Below are 20,848 nucleotides of genomic sequence, written 5' to 3'. Positions count from 1 at the left end.
GTTATCTAAGTGTAAATGTATACCAGAGAAATACTACATAAGAAAAAAAGTATTGTGTAGGAAAACAATTAGGGAAAAATAAAAAGAGCCTAATATCTAACAATCAGAGAAAAGCTAAGCATCTGATAGCATCACCTTGACAAAGTTATAATCATAATGATTATTTAATTTAATGGAACATGTTAATGTTATGTTAAATGATACAGTAGATTGTAAAATTGTATTTATACCCCAATTATACTTATCTAAAGTGAGACCAAGGCTGAAAATGAAATTAAACAAAAAACTAAAAATTACTTGTGTGAAAATAACTTTTTGGGTAAAACCTTTTTCTCTTTAAAATATATTTTAATACTGTCCTCTTATAAAAAAATGTTACTATGTGAATTTTGTGGTATTTTTGAGCCAGCTCTGTAAGAAATAAAATTATTTGATTCTCCTTGTCTATATGAAAGCATCTTATCTAGGAGGCAGTAATATATCCAGGAATCTGGGACTTATTTCAAAAACTATTGTGAGAACAAATTATTTTAGAGAAATTCTGAAAGCTACATAAGACACTTCTGGGAAGTTTCTCTCTCACAGTACTCAAGTACGTACAATATATTCAAGGGATCCTTTGTGATTAGGTGCTCCGAGTTCATGAGACTATAGACGTATGAATCAATCTTGGTTGCAGATTTCCAAAGCTTCCTGAACTAATGATATTTGTCTGCAGATGGCAATGGTACCTACACAACCACATTTTTAAAAGAGTAAACATTTTTCTTCCTATTTTTTAAGCAGTTCAATATTATAATACAGCAGGGTAAATAATCCCTCATTCTTTGTATATTTAAAAACTGTTTACTTGAACACATGTTGTGTGCTTGGTGCTATGGATTCCGGATGAATAAAGTCAACTCATAAGTTATTTGTTATTGGAAAGACAGACAATGAAAAAAGTAAAAAACATATAATAAAACCTCGGGTGGTAAGAAATGTTGTAAAAAATACACCAGAATAAACAAATAGAGAATGTTGGACTGTGGGAGCAGGGAGTTATTATAGATCATTAATAACATTTTCAAAAATGAGTTTAATTTTGCCAGCTCTTTAGTTATTCTGCTACTTGCCATCATAAGCAATCTGTCTTTGAAGCCTTCTGTTTTTAATTTAAGCTTCTTTCTAATTTGGGTTTTGTTACTGTATGTGATATGTTAGTCACTCAGTCCTGTCCAGTTCTTTGCAACCCCATGGACTGTAGCCTACCAGGCTCCTCTGTCCTTGGAACTGGAGTGGGTTGCCATTCCCTTCTCCAGGGGATCTTCCCGACTCAGGGATTGAACCCGGGTCTCCTACATTGCAGGCAGATTCTTTACTATCTGAGACACAAGGGCCCTTGTTACTACATAGTGTTATAATTTAATATGTGAAATGACCACTCTCAGAAAATTCCAAATCAGAGGCAGAGTATATTTTATCTTGATTATGTCATCATCAGCTGAAAAGTGTGGTCTGATGGTATGAATTTGACTCCTAGTTCATCAATGATTTGATTATTCTATCTTCACTCACACAACACATAATACATATTAGCAAACATTAAATTGATGACCATAGTTGACATTTAGTTTATTTTAGATTATTTGTATCTTTTTATTTTGAAATAATGTTAGACTTAGAGAAATGTTGCCAAAAAAACACAAAGATTAGTATCATAGTTTTCCACGTGGCTCAGTGGTAAGGAATCCACCTGCCAAGCAAGAGATGAGGGTTTAATCCCTTGGTCAGGAAGATCCCCTGGAAAAGGAAATGGCAACCAACTCCAGTATTCTTGCCTGGGAAATTCCATGGACAGAGGAGCCTGACAGGCTATAGCTCAAGTGGTTGCAAAGAGTCTGACACAACTTAGCAAGTAACAACAACAACGATGCTTATCAAAACCAAGGAAATTAATGTTGGGTCTTTTATACATAGTCCTGGTGTACATTGCTGGTACCACTTTAGAAAAAAGACGCTTTGGTAGCATGAGAAAACGATCTAATTCCTCGTCTTGTAAACCTCCGATGTGTTCATGGAAAACTGAATGGGAAAATATTTAGGATTGTAAATCAAAAATAAAATCACAGTAGAAAACACTTTATGCTAAAAATATCTGTATTTTTGATGTCCTATTCATGAGTTCTTCCCATAGGCTTGGATTATTTTGTCTGAATATCTGCATTTTGTTCCAATTTTACTTTTCTTCTTAGATTTTTAGAGGAATGCACGTTATTTTAGAACTGTTCAGTGGGATTTCATTTCCCACCCCCAGCTTATGCAGGCTGTACAAGTTTTGCTGGACTATTAACTAAGGTCATGACTGACCAGTTCCCATTTGTTTTGTGAATGTCTTTATGGAAGACATTGCCCTCATCCTCTTTAGAAAGATATGACTTTCTAAAAAGTCATAGCAAAATTTATTTGAAAGCATGTTTGTTTGTTGACGTTAATTCTGAGTCGTCAGTTACTTAGGTTTGGACCACGACATACAAGTGAGCTGTTAAAAGTAAGCCATTAACTTCAACCCAAACTCTCCTATGCCAACTTGATTTGGGGGTATATTTGTAAAACCTTTTGTCCTTGAAGAATATAAGCAGGTGAAGTGTTTAAGAGTACATGTAGAAGAGAAGCATTTATCAAAGCAACATCAACTCTTTTATGTTTCTCTATTTATTGCAGTTTGATTCCAGTGAGTACTTGACTTTGAATGTTGGGAGCCGACAGGAGAGAGAACGAGAAGTGCTGACTTCAGAGGTCAAGGACAAGGCTTCCCAAGGAGGGGAATTTAAAGAGAAGAAACCTCAAGGAATGCAGCAAAGTGACCTCTTCAAAGCAGAATATGTCTTTATTGTGGACTCTGAGGGGGAGGAGGAAGCCCCGGGCAGAAAAGGTGACCAGGGACCCCCGGTGGGGACAGGCCCCCCGGCCGCTCGGCCCACGTCTCTCGCCATCTCCTCCAGTCTGGCCTCCGATGCGGTGCGCCCCAAAACTCGAGGGGCTGACCTCCAGGCCCCGTCGCATCCTGAACGGCTTCAGGCGATGGCTCCTCAGCAAAGACATGGGCAGGTAGGTTTCTCTTCTTGTCAGTAAGAAAAAAAATGTTTCATATTCCTTGTCTGCAAAGGCCTTCTGTTTACTGGAGGCATCGAGGCATACAAAACTCTCAAGGAAAAAAAAATTAAAAAACTAAAATCCCAGGGTCACAAATCATCACAGTGTAAATGAAGATAATAAATTCCTAAGGATTATATAAATTATACTGTGAATTGGTTGAGGAGAACATGTTAAATGATTAGTTGGGGTGGATTTGGGTGAATGTTAACTCTTTTGAAAATACTTCAATAAGGTCAGTAAAGGGAATTTCTTAGAGTGCCTGTTGGGCTGGGTGCATCAAGAAGCACATTTCAAAGATGAGATGTGATCTAGATAGGACGTGTAGACACGTGACTGTTAAACTAGTCAAAGAGGAGTAAAAGGATGCACCAGGAATAAGAGTAAGGAAAATCGTTTCCTCCTCTGTGTCTTAAGAGAAGTATTGACTATGTTCCTCGAGACCACCATAAGCAGGGCTGTCCTCAGAGATCTGGAAGGAAGGCAGGCAGTTCGGTCGCTCAGTCGTGTCCAACTCTTTGCGACCCCATGAACCACAGCATGCCAGGCCTCCCTGTCCATCACCAACTCCCAGAGTCCACCCAAACCCATGTCCATTGAGTTGGTGATGCCATCCAACCATCTCATCCTCTGTCGTCCCCTTCTCCTCCTGCCTTCAATCTTTCCCAGCATCAGGGTCTTTTCCAAGAAGTCAGTTCTTCGCATCAGGTGGCCAAAGTATTGGAGCTTCAGCATCAGTCCTTCTAATGACTATTCAGGACTGATCTCCTTTAGGATGGACTGGTTGGATCTCCTTGCAGTCCAAAGGACTCTCAAGAGTCTTCTCCAACACCACAGTTCAAAAGCATCAATTCTTCGATGCTCAGCTTTCTTGTCCAACCCTCACATTCGTTCATGACTACTGGAAAAACCATAGCTTTGACTAGGCAGACCTTTATTGGCAAAGTGATGTCTCTGCTTTTTTAATATGCTGTCTAGCTTGGTTGTAGCTTTTCTTCCAAGCAGTAAGCATCTTTTAATTTCATGGCTGCAGTCACCATCTGCAGTGATTTTGGAGCTCAAAAAAATAAAGTCAGTCACTGTTTCCACTGTTTCCCCATCTATTTGCCATGAAGTGATGGGACCAGATGCCATGATCTTAGTTTTCTGAATGTTGAGTTTTAGGCCAACTTTTTCACTGTCTTTCATTTTCATCAAGAGGCTCTTTAGTTCCTCTTCGCTTTCTGTCATAAGTGTGGCGTAGTCTGCATATCTGAATTATTGATATTTCTCCTGGCAATCTTGTGCTTGTGATTCCAACTTGTGCTCCATCCATCCTGGCATTTCACATGATGTATTCTTCGTGTAAGTTAAATAAGCCAAGTGACAATATACAGCCTTGATGTACTCTTTTCTCGATTTGGAACCAGTCTGTTGTTCCATGTCCAGTTCTAACTGTTGCTTCTTGATCTGCATACAGATTTCTCAGGAGGGAGGCCAGGTGGTCTGGTATTCCCATCTCTTTAAGAATTTTCCACAGTTTGATCCCACCACAAAATTTAGCAGCAAGATTGAATGGTTCCTTTAAAGTGGAGAGTCTTTGATACAGTAGGAGACCCATTATCTGTGATGGCAGGAAAGAAGGAGGTGGAAGGGGGAATTTTGAAGGGAAAACAAAAATAGAATGATTGGCTATTTGTTGTCAGGAAGTTATCAGAAGACTTTGACAAACCAGAGAATGTCAGGAATGCAGAGGCTGGCTTGGCTTTGGGAGTGAAAAATGAACCAATGAAGAGCTCTCTGTGACAATGAGCATGGGTCAGTATCATGACGTCCTGTTTAGAGTCTTCTAACCAGGTATTTGCAAGCTTCCAAAAGAAGCTGGGAGAACATTTTTATTGGTGAGCTGGCCTTTTGGCACTATTAGGACCTCTGCAAAACTGTAGGGCAGGCATTTTTTAAATCTCTGCTGCCACATCTTTATTTCTGTAGCCTTCATTGACTTCCTGATGATGTATTTATGTCACTTAGAGCATGCCGTTTCCTCATAGCACCTTTGGGTGATAAAAGATTCTCACTGTGGTACCACTACCCAGCCTATTGGACTAAAACATTTATTTCTTCTTGAACTTTATTCTTAGCTAGTTATTGGAAAAAGTCTGATGATCTCATTAAACGTATTCTCAGTAAGTAGAGATAGGCTTAAACATTTCTTTCTTGCCTCAGGAAAGATGAAGAAAGAAGCAAGCTGATGATGTAGAAGTTTCCATAGTCAGTGGAGAGGAGTTGAATGTGGACCTTTGAAGAACACGTGAACATGATGATACCAAATGTAAATAAGATAAATAAGGAAAAGCATTCTTAATGAAGCAGGGTTTAGAGTTTTAATTTATCCTTTTCCTCAGCTACTGTATCTCTACTGCTGAGTTGGTCATTTATTTTGTTTTTATGTTACCTAATATATAGAGGGCAAACTAGAGACAAAAACACATATTTGGGATCTTTTTCAGGGGGCCAAAATAAGTTAGTTAAAAGTAGGTTACAGTTATCAAAGTTCCAAATGAAAAGGCATCAGTTCAGTTCCGTTCAGTCGCTCAGTCGTGTCCGACTCTCCGCGGCCCCATGAATCACAGCACGCCAGGCCTCCCTGTCCATCACCAACTCCCGGAGTTCACTCAAACTCATGCCCATCGAGTCGGTGATGCCATCCAGCCATCTCATTCTCTGTCGTCCCCTTCTCCTCCCACCCCCAATCCCTCCCAGCATCAGACTCTTTTCCAGTGAGTCAACTTATTGCATGAGGTGGCCAAAGTATTGGAGTTTCAGCTTCAGCATCAGACCCTCCAATGAACACCCAGGATTGATCTCCTTTAGAATGGACTGGTTGGATCTCCTTGCAGTCCAAGGGACTCTCAAGAGTCTTCCCCAGCACCACAGTTCAAAAGCATCAGTGCTTCGGCGATCAGCTTTCTTCATAGTCCAACTCTCACATCCATACATGACCACGGGAAAAACCATAGCTCAGCCTAATTCATTAGTGGTGGCTGAGTATTATGATTACTACAGGTGGAGGAAATCTGGGTCCTAAAGTGTTTGTGAATAGCTATTGTCTTGGATTCCATTTCCTATAATAATCCATTGGAGTGATGAGTAGTAGATTAGCATGAAATGAAAATAAGATGACTGTTAGTGACAAATACAAGCTAAACAGAAGAGGCCAGAGCATCAGAAAGGCACTCTGAGAAGTTGAATGCAGCCAGTGTGTGTTAGTTGTAGTTGCTCAGTTGTGTCCAACTCTTTGAAACCCCATGGACTATAGCCCAGCAGGCTCCTCTGTCCATGGAATTTTCTAGGCAAGAATACTGGAATGAGTTGCCATTCCTTTTTCCAGGGAATCTTCCTGACCTAGGGATTGAACCCAGGTTTCCTTCATTGCAGGCTGATTCTTTACTATCTAAGCTACCAGAGAAGGCAGTGTAGTCAGTGCTGGTTTAGTAACTCAGCTGTGTCTACTCTTGTAACTCCGTGGGGTATAGCCTGCCAGGCTCCTCTGTCCATGGGGACTCTCCAGGCAAGAATACTGGAGTAGGTTGCCATGCCTTTTTCTAGGGAATCCTCCCGACCCGGGAATTGAACCCAGGTCTCCTGCATTGAGGCAGATTCTTTACCGACTGAACTCTGAGGGATGCCCAGTGTAGCCAGTAGTTGAAGCTTAATGTAAAAAGCCTAGAGATTATCCCATGATTGGATTACCTGATGCCAACAACATCAGTTTCTCAATCAGAGAGACATTTGATTAAATCTATTTCTGGTCTACTTGGTAAAAATGAATCTGTGTATTGTGTAATTTATGAAGTTATTCCTAAAGATATGTACTTAATGCCTAGTGTGGCCTTTAACCTATTACCTAGCCTTGATGTCATTTTCTGTCTGCATCTGGTGCTTCTATTCTTCAGCACTCCTGAACTGTCATCACAGTACACGCATCAGACCCTTGCATCTCTGACCCTTGACCCTTCTGTGTGAGATGCTGCTCTCTTCCCAGCCCAGCCTCATGTAACCTCAGCTACCTGAAGGTTAGGTAGCTGAACATAAGCCAGGCCCAAGCATCACCTTTTCCAAGAGACACTCCCTTTGAAGAGGATTTAGTTTCTTTCCTATATCTTTGTAATTTTCTTTGTAGTTTGTAGTATTTTTAGAAAATCTCCAATATAATTCCTTTTCACCTGATTCTAATAATAGATTTTATCTTTCTTACTAGACTGAGAACAATTTGAAGTCAAGGGAAAGTCTGTCTCTTGCTCATTTCTGTATCTGTAGCACTTTCTGGAGTGTCTTGCATATACATGTGGTTCAAATGGTGTATACAAAACAGAAATATTTCAAAGTTTGTATCTTTGAAGTCCTTGCTCAGATATTAACTCCTTTATGAAGCCCACTTTGGTTCATTCAGTGAAAGCAAATGCTCCTTTAAGATAATTCTGGTAGCTTTTTCTGTGCATCTTCTATAACAATGATCCTATTGCAATGTGTGTGTAACTATTTAGGTTCATGTCTTATCTTGACTATCAGATTGTAAAGTGTTTAAAAGGAACGTTCACCTTGAATCCATTTTTATTAAGCACTTTGTTCCCCACAGTGGCTACTATATTACCTTGAACATAGTCAGTGTAAATTTTGGGTTGAGTGTATTTTGTGTTCCCAATATTTCTGCTGAAGTGGCATGTTTCGGTAGAAGTACTTTATGTTATCCATTCATCTGTATGGGCATCTAGGTTGCTTCCATGTTCTAGCTATTGTAAATAGTGCTGCAATGAACAATGGGATACATGTGTCTTTTTCAATTTTGGTTTCTTCAGGGTATGTGCTTAGGAGTGGGACTGCTGGGTCATATGGTGGTTTTACTCCTAGTTTTTTAAGGAAGTGGTCCATATACACAACGGGATATCACTCAGCCATAAAAGGAACACATTTGAGTCAGTTCTGGTGAGGTGGGTGAACCTAGACCCTATTATACACAGTGAAGTGAGTCAGAAAGAGAAAGATAAATATTGTATTCTAACGTACATATACGGAATCTAGAAAAATGGCTCTGAAGAATTCATTTACAGGGCAGCAATGGAGAAACACACATAGAGAATAGACTTATGGACATGGGAACAGGGGAGGAGAGGGCGAGATGTATGGAAAGAGTAACATGGAAACTTACATTACCATATGTAAAATAGATAGCCAACGGGAATTTGCTGTGTGTATTGCTGTATGGCTTAGGAAACTCAAGGGCTTCCCTTGTGGCTCAGCTGGTAAAGAATCTGCCTGCAATGCAGGAGACCTGGGTTCAATCCCTGGGTTGGGAAGATCCCCTGGAGAAGGGAAAGGCTACCCACTCCAGTATTCTGGCCTGGGGAATTCCATGGACTGTATAGTCCTTGGGATCGCAAAGAGTTGGACACCACTGAGTGACTTTCACTTTCAGGAAACTCAAACAAGGGCTCTGTATCAACCTAGAGGGGTGGGATGGGGAGGGAGATGGGAGGGAGTTTCAAAAGGGAGGGGCTATATGTATGCCTATGGCTGATTCATGTTGAGGTTTGACGGAAAACAACAGAAGTCTGTAAAGCAATTATCCTTCAATAAGAAAATAAATTGAAAAAGTACATTATGTTAAAAATCATTAAAGACTGTAATTTTAAAGCATTAAGTCAAAAGTAAAAAAGTTATATCTGCAGTTGAATCAAAATCCTCTCAAATAAAATTCAGAATGATTTTGAAAGTTAATTTCTTGAATGTTGGTGTAGACTTCTAAGAACGTCTTATTCAGGGATAGGATTAGACTTAAAGGAGAGGTGAATATGGATACATGAAAACAGAGTGATTTATCTGAAAATCCTATGATAAAGTCTGGAGCAAAGACAGTGACCATGGGAACAAACAGAGGGACTTTGTGGCATAGAATGAACTGAATTTGCTCCTTGACAATATGTGGAGGAAAATAAACGATGAATGAAATTTGTAATCAAGGAAATTGAATGAATGCTGGCATTAATGAGAAAAGAATAACAGGTCTTGGGAGGGGATAGGAACAGGTGAGACATCTGATGTTGAATTTGAGATGCCTGATGGTACAGCATGATGCTCTCTAGGAAGAGGCTGGGAATACTAATATGAGTCTGGACATGGGAGGAAGACAGGAGACTGGAGGTGTTTGCCACATAAGCTGAAGCTATGGGAATGGAATTGTTTAGTCATGGAAGGAACGCAGCATAGGAAGACACGGGATACAAGATAGGACACAGTGAGGTATAAAGAATCTGAAAGATGAGAAGCAGAGAAAGAGGCTGAGAGGGAACCGAAAAAGTTGGAGGGGGAGTTTCATGCAGGGAAAGCTAAAAAAAAAAAAAAAATATATATATATATATATATATTTTTATATATATATAAACAGGGCCAAGATAGCAAAATATACAAACATGAATTAATCAGTAATTTTAAGGTATCTCAATAATGTTTTCTTTATTAAGCTCAAATGAATCTGGTATCAGTTACATCCATTTGGGAACACAAAATACCAATCCGTGAAAGAACATTCTGGCAGCATGACATGTTTTCTGCACGAACATGAAATTATCACACAGGAAACACATGGTTCTCTCACTTTGATGTCAGGAGACCACCTGAAGCAGGCAGCTTTCCTTGCCAACTCTGTACTTTCATATTTTCTAGCTGCTTGCCAGATTTTCTTACTGTGCAGCAGCAAGTAATTCTGCCAAGTGGGGCACTCAGGTTAATATTTGCTCCTGATTGATTTAGAGAAGATCAGAAGCTAAGAGATCAAGAGGGCAAGATCAAAGGGAAGGGAAAGATCAGAAGGCCTTTTGCCGATAGAACTGGAGGTGAAGCCCTAGGGGCCCCTATGGGAAGGTGTGGCCCCTGCAAGGAAAGGAGGAGCTTTCTCTTTTTTGACTACTATTAAAAGTAGAAGATTTGTGGGGCTGGAGGCAGGCATGTGGGGGTCTGACCTGGCCACTGTCTCAATCTGGAATATGGGACCCCTTCTGCTGCCCCAGCTGCGAGCCTAGAGCCTCGTCCCGGTTACCTGCTTGGACACACACCTCTGGGAATGGGGATGAGGGTGTCCAGCATCTGACCAGCTCTTCTCTGAAGGGCTGTCTGGTGCCTTCTATTCAAATATTATTCTAGAACATGGTTTATGAAAAAACATATAACACACAATAGAAAATATTATAAATATAATGCAAGTAAAATAAAATACAGAACAAAGCCAAATAAAGTAGGGCCCTCCAAGTCCATTAAATAGAGACATTAGGAAGTCATTGGATGACCTTGATGGGAACAGTGTGAGTGGGGTGATGGGAAGAAATCAAGCTGAAGAGTGGGTAAGTGGTGGGGAAAGGGGGGTCATACTTTGGAGAGATGGTATGAAAAAGCAAAAATGAGACAGGCAACTTATAGTCATGCCCATCTGGGTAGTGAGTTGAAATCGTAAATGTTAGTGTCCTCCTTTGAAGAATGGAGTGATTCTATCAACCTTCCTTGTGAAGGTTGAATGTGATCATCTGTATAGGCTAGAATAGTTCCTAGCCCATGGTACATTCTCAGGAATGACTCACTGTATTTAAAAAAGTTAGAAATGGCAGCATGTTTGGGGGCATAGGGTAAGGAACATGGGTGGAGGGAAATTTTTTATGTATTGGTTCACAGTTTGGATGTCAGAATTTAAGAAAGGCCATGAAATGTAAGATCAGAAGAACTAATGGTAGTCAAATAGAGGAGGTTCTTAAAACAAATTCTGGGAAATTTGGACATTGGCACACATATTATTTTATTTAAGAGACTGGATTTTAAGGGTCTGTGGCAAAGAGATTCTGGAAAATCATTTGGACAGGCATTATACATAGAAACCTTTCTTATAGTCCTAGGCCTTTATTTTACACTGAAATACCCTGTTCGTATTGGCACATTATATCAGAGTAGCCTTTCTATGTCTCTGTTACCCCAGTAGATTTCTGAGCCCTGTGAAGACAAAAAGTCTTCTCACCTTCTTATCCCTATCACCTAACCCCTATGCCTGGGACGCTATAGGTGCTTAGAAAGTGTCTGATGGATGAATGAATGAATCATCCTCCTTTTCCCCTGACCCTGCTCTCTGGCCTTCCTAAACCCACTGGACATTTATTTCTTCATTCCTGCAAGAAGGTAACATGCCAGGCATTAGACACTAGGGAAATAAACTTAAAAAAAAAAAAAAAAACAATAAACATAGTACCTGCCTTCAAGGGGCTCGGAAAACAGATGACAAGGAAAGGTGATGTGTTCAAGGGAGAGGGACACATCTAGAGGGAGGAGGCCTAGATTAGCCTGGACTACTGGGAAGGGTTCACATTTGTCTGCGTTGAAGTGTGAAAGAAGAGTCAGAGTATTCTTGGCCAATCACCAGGGCCTGGGCATTCCAGGCAGTGGGAACAGCCAGGGAAGTACTGACACGCAAGGAGAGGGTAGAAATAGAAGGAGCTGAAAGGTTGGCTTGAAGCTCAACATTCAGAAAACAAAGATCATGGCATCTGGTCCCATCACTTCATGGGAAATAGATGGAAAAACAGTGGAAACAGTGTCAGACTTTGTTTTTTGGGGCTCCAAAATCACTGCAGATGCTGATTGCAGCCATGAAATTAAAAGACGCTTGCTCCTTGGAAGGAAAGTTATGACCAACCTTGATAGTATATTAAAAAGCAGAGACATTACTTTGCCAACCAAGGTCCGTCTAGTCAAGGCAATGGTTTTTCCCGTGGTTATGTATGGATGTGAGAGTTGGACTGTGAAGAAGGCTGATTGCCGAAGAATCGATGCTTTTGAACTGTGGTGTTGGAGAAGACTCTTGAGAGTCCCTTATACTGCAAGGAGATCCAACCAGTCCATTCTGAGGGAGATCAATCCTGGATGTTCATTGGAGGGACTGATGCTAAAGCTGCAACTGCAATACTTTGGCCACCTCATGCGACGAGTTGACTCACTGGAAAAGACTCTGATGCTGGGAAGGGTTGGGGGCAGGAGGAGAAGGGGACGACGGAGAATGAGATGGCTGGATGGCATCACCGACTCTGTGGACATGAGTTTGAGTGTACTCCGGGAGTTGGTGATGGACAGGGAGGCCTGGCGTGCTGTGATTCATGGGGTCGCGGAGAGTCGGACACGACTGAGCGACTGAACTGAACTGAACTGAACTGAAGAGCTCATCAAACATCCTAGGAAATACACCAGGGGAGTGTGAAATACAGGCCACAGATACACAGTTTTGAAAAGGAGGACAAGATTGGAAGCCAGATTCTATAGAGAAATCAGAAGAGGTAAGGGATTCAAGTGACTGTGGAGCTTAAGGAAAAAACAAATCACTGTAAAAACTGCTGATGGCAGATTCTGTGGAAGAGCATGGGGTAAAAGCCATTTAGAATCAGGGGAAAAGTATTACTTTTCTATTGTTGCATAACAAATTATCATAAATTCAGTGGCTTTAAAAAAACACCTATTTATTTTCTCCAGATTTTTGTAGATCTGAGGCCTGGGCACAGCTGAGCTGCGTTTTACAAGTTTGAAACCAAGATGTCAAGTTCATCTCATCTTCAGGCTTTTCTAGGGAAGGGTCTGCCTCTAAACTCCCCCGTGTTGTTGGCAGAATTCATTCCTTTGAGGATGTAGAATTCATGGCAGCTTGCTTCATAAAGCTGGCAATAGAGAGAGTTTGTTACTTTGATTGCTAGCACTTGGGAACTCTTTTAAAGGGCCCTCTTGATTAGTAATACCAAGTCCAAGCTCATACTACTTGCAATATGCCAGGTCAATAAATTGAGAGAAGAGTTATTGGGACATGAACTAGCAACTTTATTCAGAAAGCTAGCAGACTAAGGGTCGTGGTGGAGAGTTCTGACAAAATGTGGTCCACTTTAGAAAGGAATGGCAAGCCATTTCAATATTATTGCCTTGAGAACCCCATGAACAGTATGAAAAGACAAAAAGGTGGAACACTGAAAGATGAACAGCCCAGGTTGGTAGGTGCCCAACATGCTACTGGAGGAGAGGGGAGAAACGACTCCAGAAAGGATGAAGAGATAGAGGAAAAGTGAAAACAACGCCCAGTTGTGGATGGGACTGGTGATGGAAGTGAAGTGGGTTGCTGTAAAGAACAGCATTGCATAAGAACCAGAAATGTTAGGTCCATGAATCAAGGTGAATTGGAAGTGGTAAAACAGGAGATGGCAAGTGTGAATATCAACATTTTAGGTATCAGTGAACTAAAATGGACTGGGATGGACGAATTTAATTCAGATGACTGTTTATCTACTACTGCAGGCAAGAATCCCTTAGAAGAAATGGAGTAGCCCTTATAGTCAACAAAAGAGCCTGAAATGCAGTACTTGGGTGCAGTCTCAAAAACAGCAGAATGATCTGTGTTCATTTCCAAGGCAAACCATTCAGTAACACAGTAATCCAAGTCTATGCCCTGACCAGTAATGCTGAAGAAGCTGAAGTTGAACAGTTCTATGAAGACCTACAAGACCTTTTGGAACTAACATCAAAAAACAAACAAACAAAAGATGTCCTTTTCATCATAGGGGACTGGAATACAAAAGTAGGAAGTTAAGAGATACATGGAGTAACAGGAAAGATTGGCCTTGGAGTATGGAATGAAGCAGGGCAAAGGCTAACAGAGTTTTGTCAAGAGAACGCACTGGTCATAGCAAACACTCTCTTCCAACAACACAAGATATGACTCTACACATGGACATCACCAGACAGTCAATACCAAAATCAGATTGATTATATTCTTTGCAGCCAAAGATGGAAAAGCTCTATACAGTCAGCAAAAACAAGACCAGGAGCAGACTGCGGCTCAGATCATGAACTCGTTATTGCCAAATCCAGACTTAAATTGAAGAAAGTTCAGGTATGACCTAAATCAACTCCCCTACGATTATACAGTGGAAGTGACAAATAGATTCAAGAGATTAGATCTGATAGAGTGCCTGAAGATCTATGGATGGAGGTTCGTAACACTGTCATCAAAACCATCCCCAAGAGGAAGAAATGCAAAAAAGGCAAAATGGCTATCTGAGGAGGCCTTACAAATAGCTGTGAAAAGAAGAGAAGCTAAAGGCAAAGGAGAAAAGGAAAGATATATCCATCCGAGTGAAGAGTTCCAAAAATAGCACGGAGAGATAAGAAAGCCTTCCTCAGTGATCAATGCAAAGAAATAGAGGAAAACAGTAGAATAGGAAAGACTAGAGATCTCTTCAAGAAAATTAGAGATACCAAGGAAATATTTCATGCAAAGATGGGCACAATAAAGGACAGAAATAGTATCGGCTGAACAGAAGCAGAAGATATTAAGAAGAGGTGGCAAGAATACACAGAAGAACTGTACAAAAAAGATCTTCACGACCCAGATAATCACGATGGTGTGATCACTCACCTAGAGCCAGACACCCTGGAGTGCAAAGTCAAGTGGGCCTTAGGAAGCATCACTACGAACAAAGCTAGTGGAGGTGTTGGAATTCCAGTTGAGCTATTTAAAATCCTAAAACACGATGCTTTTAAAGTGCCACACTCATTATGCGAGCAAATCTGAAAAACTTGGTAGTGGCCACAGGTCTGGAAAAGGTCAGTTTTCATTCCAATCTCAAAGAAAGGCAATGCTAAAGGATGTTCAAACTACCTCACAATTGCACTCATGACACATGCTAGTGAAGTAATGCTCAAAATTCTCCAAGCGAGGCTTCAACAGTACTGAACTGAGAATTTCCAGACGTTCAAGCTGGATTTAGAAAAGACAGGGGAACCAGAGATCAAATTGCCAACATCTTCTGGATCATAGAAAAAGCACAAGAGTTCCAGAAAAACATCTACTTCTGCTTTATTGACTATGCCAAAGCCTTTGTCTGTGTGGATCACAACAAATTGGAAAACCCTTCAAGAGATGGAAATACCAGACCACCTTATCTGCCTCCTGAGAAACTTGTATGCAGGTCATGAAGCAACAGCACCAGACATGAAACAATGGAATGGTTCCAAATCAGGAAGAGTACATCAAGGCGATAAATTGTCACCCAGCTTATTTAACTTATATGCAGAGTACATCATGTGAATTGCCAGACTGGATGAAGCACAAGCTGGAATCAAAATTGCCAGGAGAGATACCAGTAACCTCAGATATGCAGATGACACCACCCTTATGGAAGAAAGTGAAGAGGAACTAAACAGCCTCTTGATGAAAATGAAAGAGCAGAGTGGAAAAGCTGGCTTAAAACTCAACATTCAAAAAGCTAAGACCATGGCATCCGGTCCCATCACTTCATGGCAAATAGATGGGGAAACAATGAAAACAGTGACGGACTATTTTCTTGGGCTCCAAAAATCACTGCAGGTTGTGACTGCAGCCATGAAATTAATAGACAATTGCTCCTTGGAAGAGAAGCTCTGAGCAAGCTAGACAGCATGTTAAGAAGCAGAGATGTTGCCGACAAAGGCCCATCTAATCAGTTATGGTTTTCCCAGTGGTCGTGTATGGATGTGAGAGCTGGACCATAAAGAAAGCTGAGCGCTGAAGAGTTGATGCTTTTGAACTGTGGTGCTGGAGAAGACTCTTGAGAGTCCCTTGGACTGCAAGGAGATCCAACCTGTACTTCCTAAAGGAATTCCTGAATATTCTTTGGAAGGACTGATGCTGGAGCAGAAGCTCCAACACTTTGGCCACCTGATGCAAAGAACTGCCTCATTGGTTAAGACCTGATGCTGAGAAATATTGAAGGCAAGCAGAGAAGGGGACGACAGAGGATGAGATGGTTGGATGGCATCACTGACTCGGTGGACGTGTGTTTGAGCAAGCTGCAGGAGTTGGTAATGGACAGGGAGGCCTGGCATGCTATAGTCCATGGGGTCACAAAGAGTGAGACATGACTGAGCAACTGAACTGAACTTAACAAACCAAAAAAATGGCAAGCCACTGTTCAAAGAACTGTCTTCCCCAAGTTAGTATTCAGTTTTTTTCTTTTTTTAATCAATACTAAAAAGGAAGGAAGTGTGGTTAGTTGTTGCAAACTTCCTGGTGTTGGAATCCTTTGTTCTTGCAGCTGTCCATATGGGTCAGGTCATGATGTTCCTATAAACTGCCAACAAGATGTTATTCTCTGTTCCGCAAATTTTTATCTCTATAAGAATGGAAAAGTGTTATGCCTTTAAAGTTCAGAGCCTTGAGAATGGGCTCTCCTGTATATTTCCGGCTATAGGCAATATCTTGTAGCATAAGCAATAGAATACAAAGGGTAAGGTTAAAGAAACAGATTGCCCTATTGCATTAGGTGATGCCTACTCAGAGCATCTCCTGTTTGATTAATTTAAAGTCACCCGATTAGGAACTTTAAATGCATCTGCAAAATCCTTTGCCAGGTTCAATTAGCTAGAAGCAAGTCACAGTTTCCATCTATAATTAAGAGGGGATTATGAAGGCAGTGGATGAGGGCTTCTGTGGGAAGTTACTTTAGGGTTTGTTGGCTACAAGAAGTAAGGAAATCAACACAAAGATGTAGGTTAAGATGTGACTCAGAATAAGGCCATGTGGACCTGTGGGTGTTTATGGATACCACAGAACTTGGTGCATGTGTGTGCACATGGTTTTATCAGTTAGCTTTTGCTGCTTAATGAACTGTGCCAAAATTGTGTTTTCAGCCAGCAACCATTTATTTAGTTAAAAAATGTACAGATGAACAGTTTGTCTGTGTTCAGCTGGGTGGTTCTACAGATCTGGGTCAGGCTCAGTTGGTCTTTACTGTGGTTCTTGATGTGCCTGCAGTTGGCTTCTGGGTCAGCTGCTGGCTGGTTAACTGAGATGGGGTCTTGTAGTTCTTCCAGTGAAGACCTGGGCTCATTTACATCAAGGTGATGCTGTGCACTCAGCAAGCCAGCAAGCACCAATCCACAAGTGTTTTTCAATTCAATATGTCTTATATTATATTTGCTAATGACCCACTGGTCAAAACAAGTCATATGGCCAGTTGAGGTTAAAGGGCAAGTGAAGAAAAGGACTTTGCCTTTCTTATAAAAAGAGTAGAAAAGTGTGGGTATTCTTACAGTCCACTCCATGATAGTTATTACTTTTTAAAGATTGTAAGTATTCTGCTTTTAGGATGAGCAAATCAGGAAAATAAAAGAGGCATGCATAGCTTATGGGGGGCGGGGGACTGATGAAATGGGATCCCTGAGAAAACAAAAGCTGCTGGAATGCAGAGCACAGTGGGGAATTTGCATTTAAAAAGGGAAAATCCATTATATTTCCATAGAATGAATGAAAGGGGAGAAAGAAAGTTCTAGAAAAATTCAGTTTTCCTGGTAGTCTCAATTTTCCTTGGATAAAAATAACCTAGGTCATCTACTAAATACAGTGAGGGTGGTGGTGGGAAAAGGGTTTGTGGAGAGTGTTAACTTCGTTGAAGGCTGTTGTTAAGAACAGGAGAGGAACTTGAGGTCAGAATATAAGAGAGGGAAAGAATCCCAGACAGTCCACACAAAAGGTGAGTGGTACACAGCCCCACTGAGGTTTACAGAGCTTACGTTTGTGTTAGTGCCCATCCACAGTGCCTTACCAGCGCACGGGTGAACTGGAGACAGGGACCCCCTCTGCCTCGTTCAGGAAAGGTCTTTCTCACTCTCAGTTGGTACCCTTATGTAGGACAAACTCATAAATAAGTGCAGTGGCCCTGCCAATCGACAGGATTATGTTAGATTTTTTTAAATAGTAGCTTTAAGTAAACTACATCTAGGAGCATAAGGACAGTTGGTGGGACTGACTTAAGAATAACAATTTGCCAGGTGGATCTGCAAAAGAACAAGACAGAATGTTGACAGTACTTGCAAAAGGTTGAGATTAAAAAAGTAACTTTAAAACCTAAAATGCAAACTAGCAGGGGTTGAGGGAGTTGAGACTGGGTCATAAGAGAAGGGCTCTGTTGTGAAGGAACAATCGGTTCACGGTAGATATGGGGAGGTGTTGATGACACTGTGAATGTCCATCCGTGGGAAGAGGACAGAGCAGTAGGTATGTTGGGAGACCTAGCTGTTATAATGTAAGGACTGCATTTGAGGACATGGGAGAATCAGAAGTTTCTGCCTTACATGACTGTATCGATTGAGGGGAAAGAGTACAACTATATATATGGACTAACTTGGTTCAAATCTTCGTAGCTATTCAGAACATCAGGCAGCAGATGAGGCACTCTGGCTTCAAGTCTGATATTTCAGAATCCATGGACACACTGGGAAAACACTGAATATACACAGAAGCAGTTAATTTTGTTAATTTTTATTGAAGTATTGTTTATTTACAATGCTGTGTTAATTTCTATGGTACAGCAAAATGATTCAGTTATACATACACACATACACATATATATACACATTTTTTCAAATTCTTTTCCTTTATGGTTCGTCATAGGATACTGAATATAGTCCTCTGTGCTATATAGTTGGATCTTGTTTATCCATCCTACATGTAATAGTTTGTATCTGCTAATCCCAGTCTCCCACTCATCTCTCCCCCAAACCTTTCTCCCCTGGCAACCACAAGTCTATTTTCTATGTCTGTGAGTCTGTTTCTGTTTTGAAGTTAGGTTCACTTGTGTCGTATTTTAGATTCCACATGTAAGTGATACCATATGGTATTATCTTTCTTTTGCTGACTTACTTTGCTTAGTATGATAATCTCTAGTTGCATCCATGTTGCTGCAAATGGTGTTATTTCATTCTTTTTTATGGTTGAGTAGTATTCCATTTTATATATGTATCACGTCTTCTTTATCCATTCATCTGTTGAAGGACATTTAGGTTGTTTCCATATGTTGGTTATTGTGAACAGTGTTGAGATAGTTAATTTTAGACTTACTAAAACGACAAGGCAGCTCTATTACAGAGATTGGTTGTTCAAATAACTGATAATCTCTATTAGGCAGGATCCAAGGGTGGATTTAGGATTAAGATCATCCACCTGATGAGAGCAGAACATTGCAAGCAGCTTCTGTTATGGAGATTATTGTGAATGTATTCAGAGCTCAGGATAGTTTATCTAGGAGAGACCTTTGAAAATGATTTTGAAGGAAGTGTATGGTGAGGGGATCTCAAGGAATCAGAGCTGGGGATGAGAGAACACGGTCAGCAGTGTTTTTAGAGAAGTTTCTGAAGCAAAGGCATCAGCAAAGGTCAGGTTAGAAAATAAATGGAGGAGAAGACAGAGAACAGTCTTGAGAGAGAAGGAATTAGTGCATTAGTAACAAACCTAGAGAACAGAACAGAGGGTATTAATGGGAGAGGATGAAGGGGTTGAAATAATTTGCAGGCATCTTAGAGAAGTGTATTATCCCCTGTAAGGGGTTTACAGGTGAGAGGCAAAATAAAAGGCCTGTTCTGAGTAAGTTGACTAAATTTTGACAGGTATCCATCCTTTCTTTCTGCATAAAATTATTCATGTCTTTACACCTTCTCTTTTTTTTAACTTATTAATAAGAGGAACTCAAGAAATGAATCTTTTTCATTACAAAAGGCATTCTCCTCTCCTGGGAATTTTATAAGAATATGGTACCATATTTTTATTTTAGTATAAATTAGGATAATATAAAGTTAGAAAAATATATTGCAAATGCTTATTAATATATTAATTAGAAAAATATAATAAAAACATTCTTAGATTCTTTAGAATCTTTCTCTTTGAACTTTTCTTAGTTCTTCAGTAATCAAGTTTTAGAATTACTTATATTAGGTAAGACAGGACTTCATGCAATAGAATGTTTGGTAATTAGAAGCCATGGTCTTGAGGAGGTTGGAGAGAAGAGTCTTTTCTTCTGATGAGACCCTCAAAATCACAGTCCTGTGATTTTTAACATGATAATCAGGATGACTTAGTGAGTTTGTTATATAAAATGAAGTTATTTGGAAACATGGCTGAAAAGGTAGTGGGATGTTTGTGGCTGTGATTAATTTAAAAATTTTTTATACCAAAAGCTATGGCATAACATAAAAAGAGACTCTACATAGTCTTGAAATTTCTTCATTCCTTCTGTGAGAAGAGATCAATCATTGGAAACAGAGAAGAACTTTCACTTATAGCTAATCTTATGAGTTGGTTTTACAAACACTGGATAAGCAGAATTGTTTCTAAGTAAAACTTATGTGAGGAGGTTGTTAAACTTTCTATCTCAATTTTATTGAATTCTGCTTGATTTTCAATTATCCCTGATTTTCAGATATTCTGGGTTCCATGCCAAAATTACTAAAAAATTATTTATGTGGCAAGAATTCTGTGTTGCAAATTTACAAACAAATTTACATATGAAAAAAAAGGAATATTTTGGGTATATTAGTTCAGAAACACAAGTTTTGGATGAGTTGTTTGCATTAATCAGTTTTAAATATTTTTAGGACTCAAAGCTCTGATGTGAAAATCTTTGCATTCGATCTGATGGGCACCTTTTAAACATGTTAAAAAGCAAAATCAAGAAATATCTTTTACTGAGTTTATAAATGAAGCTCTTGCTAAGTTAATTATTGTGATTGTAAGCTTTTCTGATATATACTGCAATATATATAATATTATTATATATTATATATACATATATAACTTAATAAATATTTATTAATATTTTTGATAACAGATATTTTCTAAATTCTTTGTTTGGTA

The 20,848-nt window shown here is 39.9% G+C and overlaps 1 protein-coding gene across 14 annotated transcripts in view; it reads left to right on the top strand.

Moving 5' to 3' along the window:
• MLIP (muscular LMNA interacting protein) overlaps positions 1-20,848 on the top strand; it is a 301,520-nt gene that overhangs the window by 143,266 nt on the left and 137,406 nt on the right. For all 14 annotated transcript variants that reach the window (XM_055406484.2, XM_055406489.2, XM_055406483.2 and 11 more), the window contains one exon: positions 2,704-3,090. In XM_055406484.2, coding sequence (XP_055262459.2) covers positions 2,704-3,090 — 387 coding nt within the window. The remainder of the gene's footprint in view (positions 1-2,703; positions 3,091-20,848) is intronic.

This window comes from Moschus berezovskii, chromosome 23 (assembly GCF_049115385.1).
Source record: "Moschus berezovskii isolate FMDL1 chromosome 23, NW_MosBer_1.0, whole genome shotgun sequence".
Taxonomy (NCBI): Eukaryota; Metazoa; Chordata; class Mammalia; order Artiodactyla; family Moschidae; genus Moschus; species Moschus berezovskii.
Note: the sequence above shows the minus strand (reverse complement) of the source record. Positions and strands in the feature narration are given on the sequence as shown.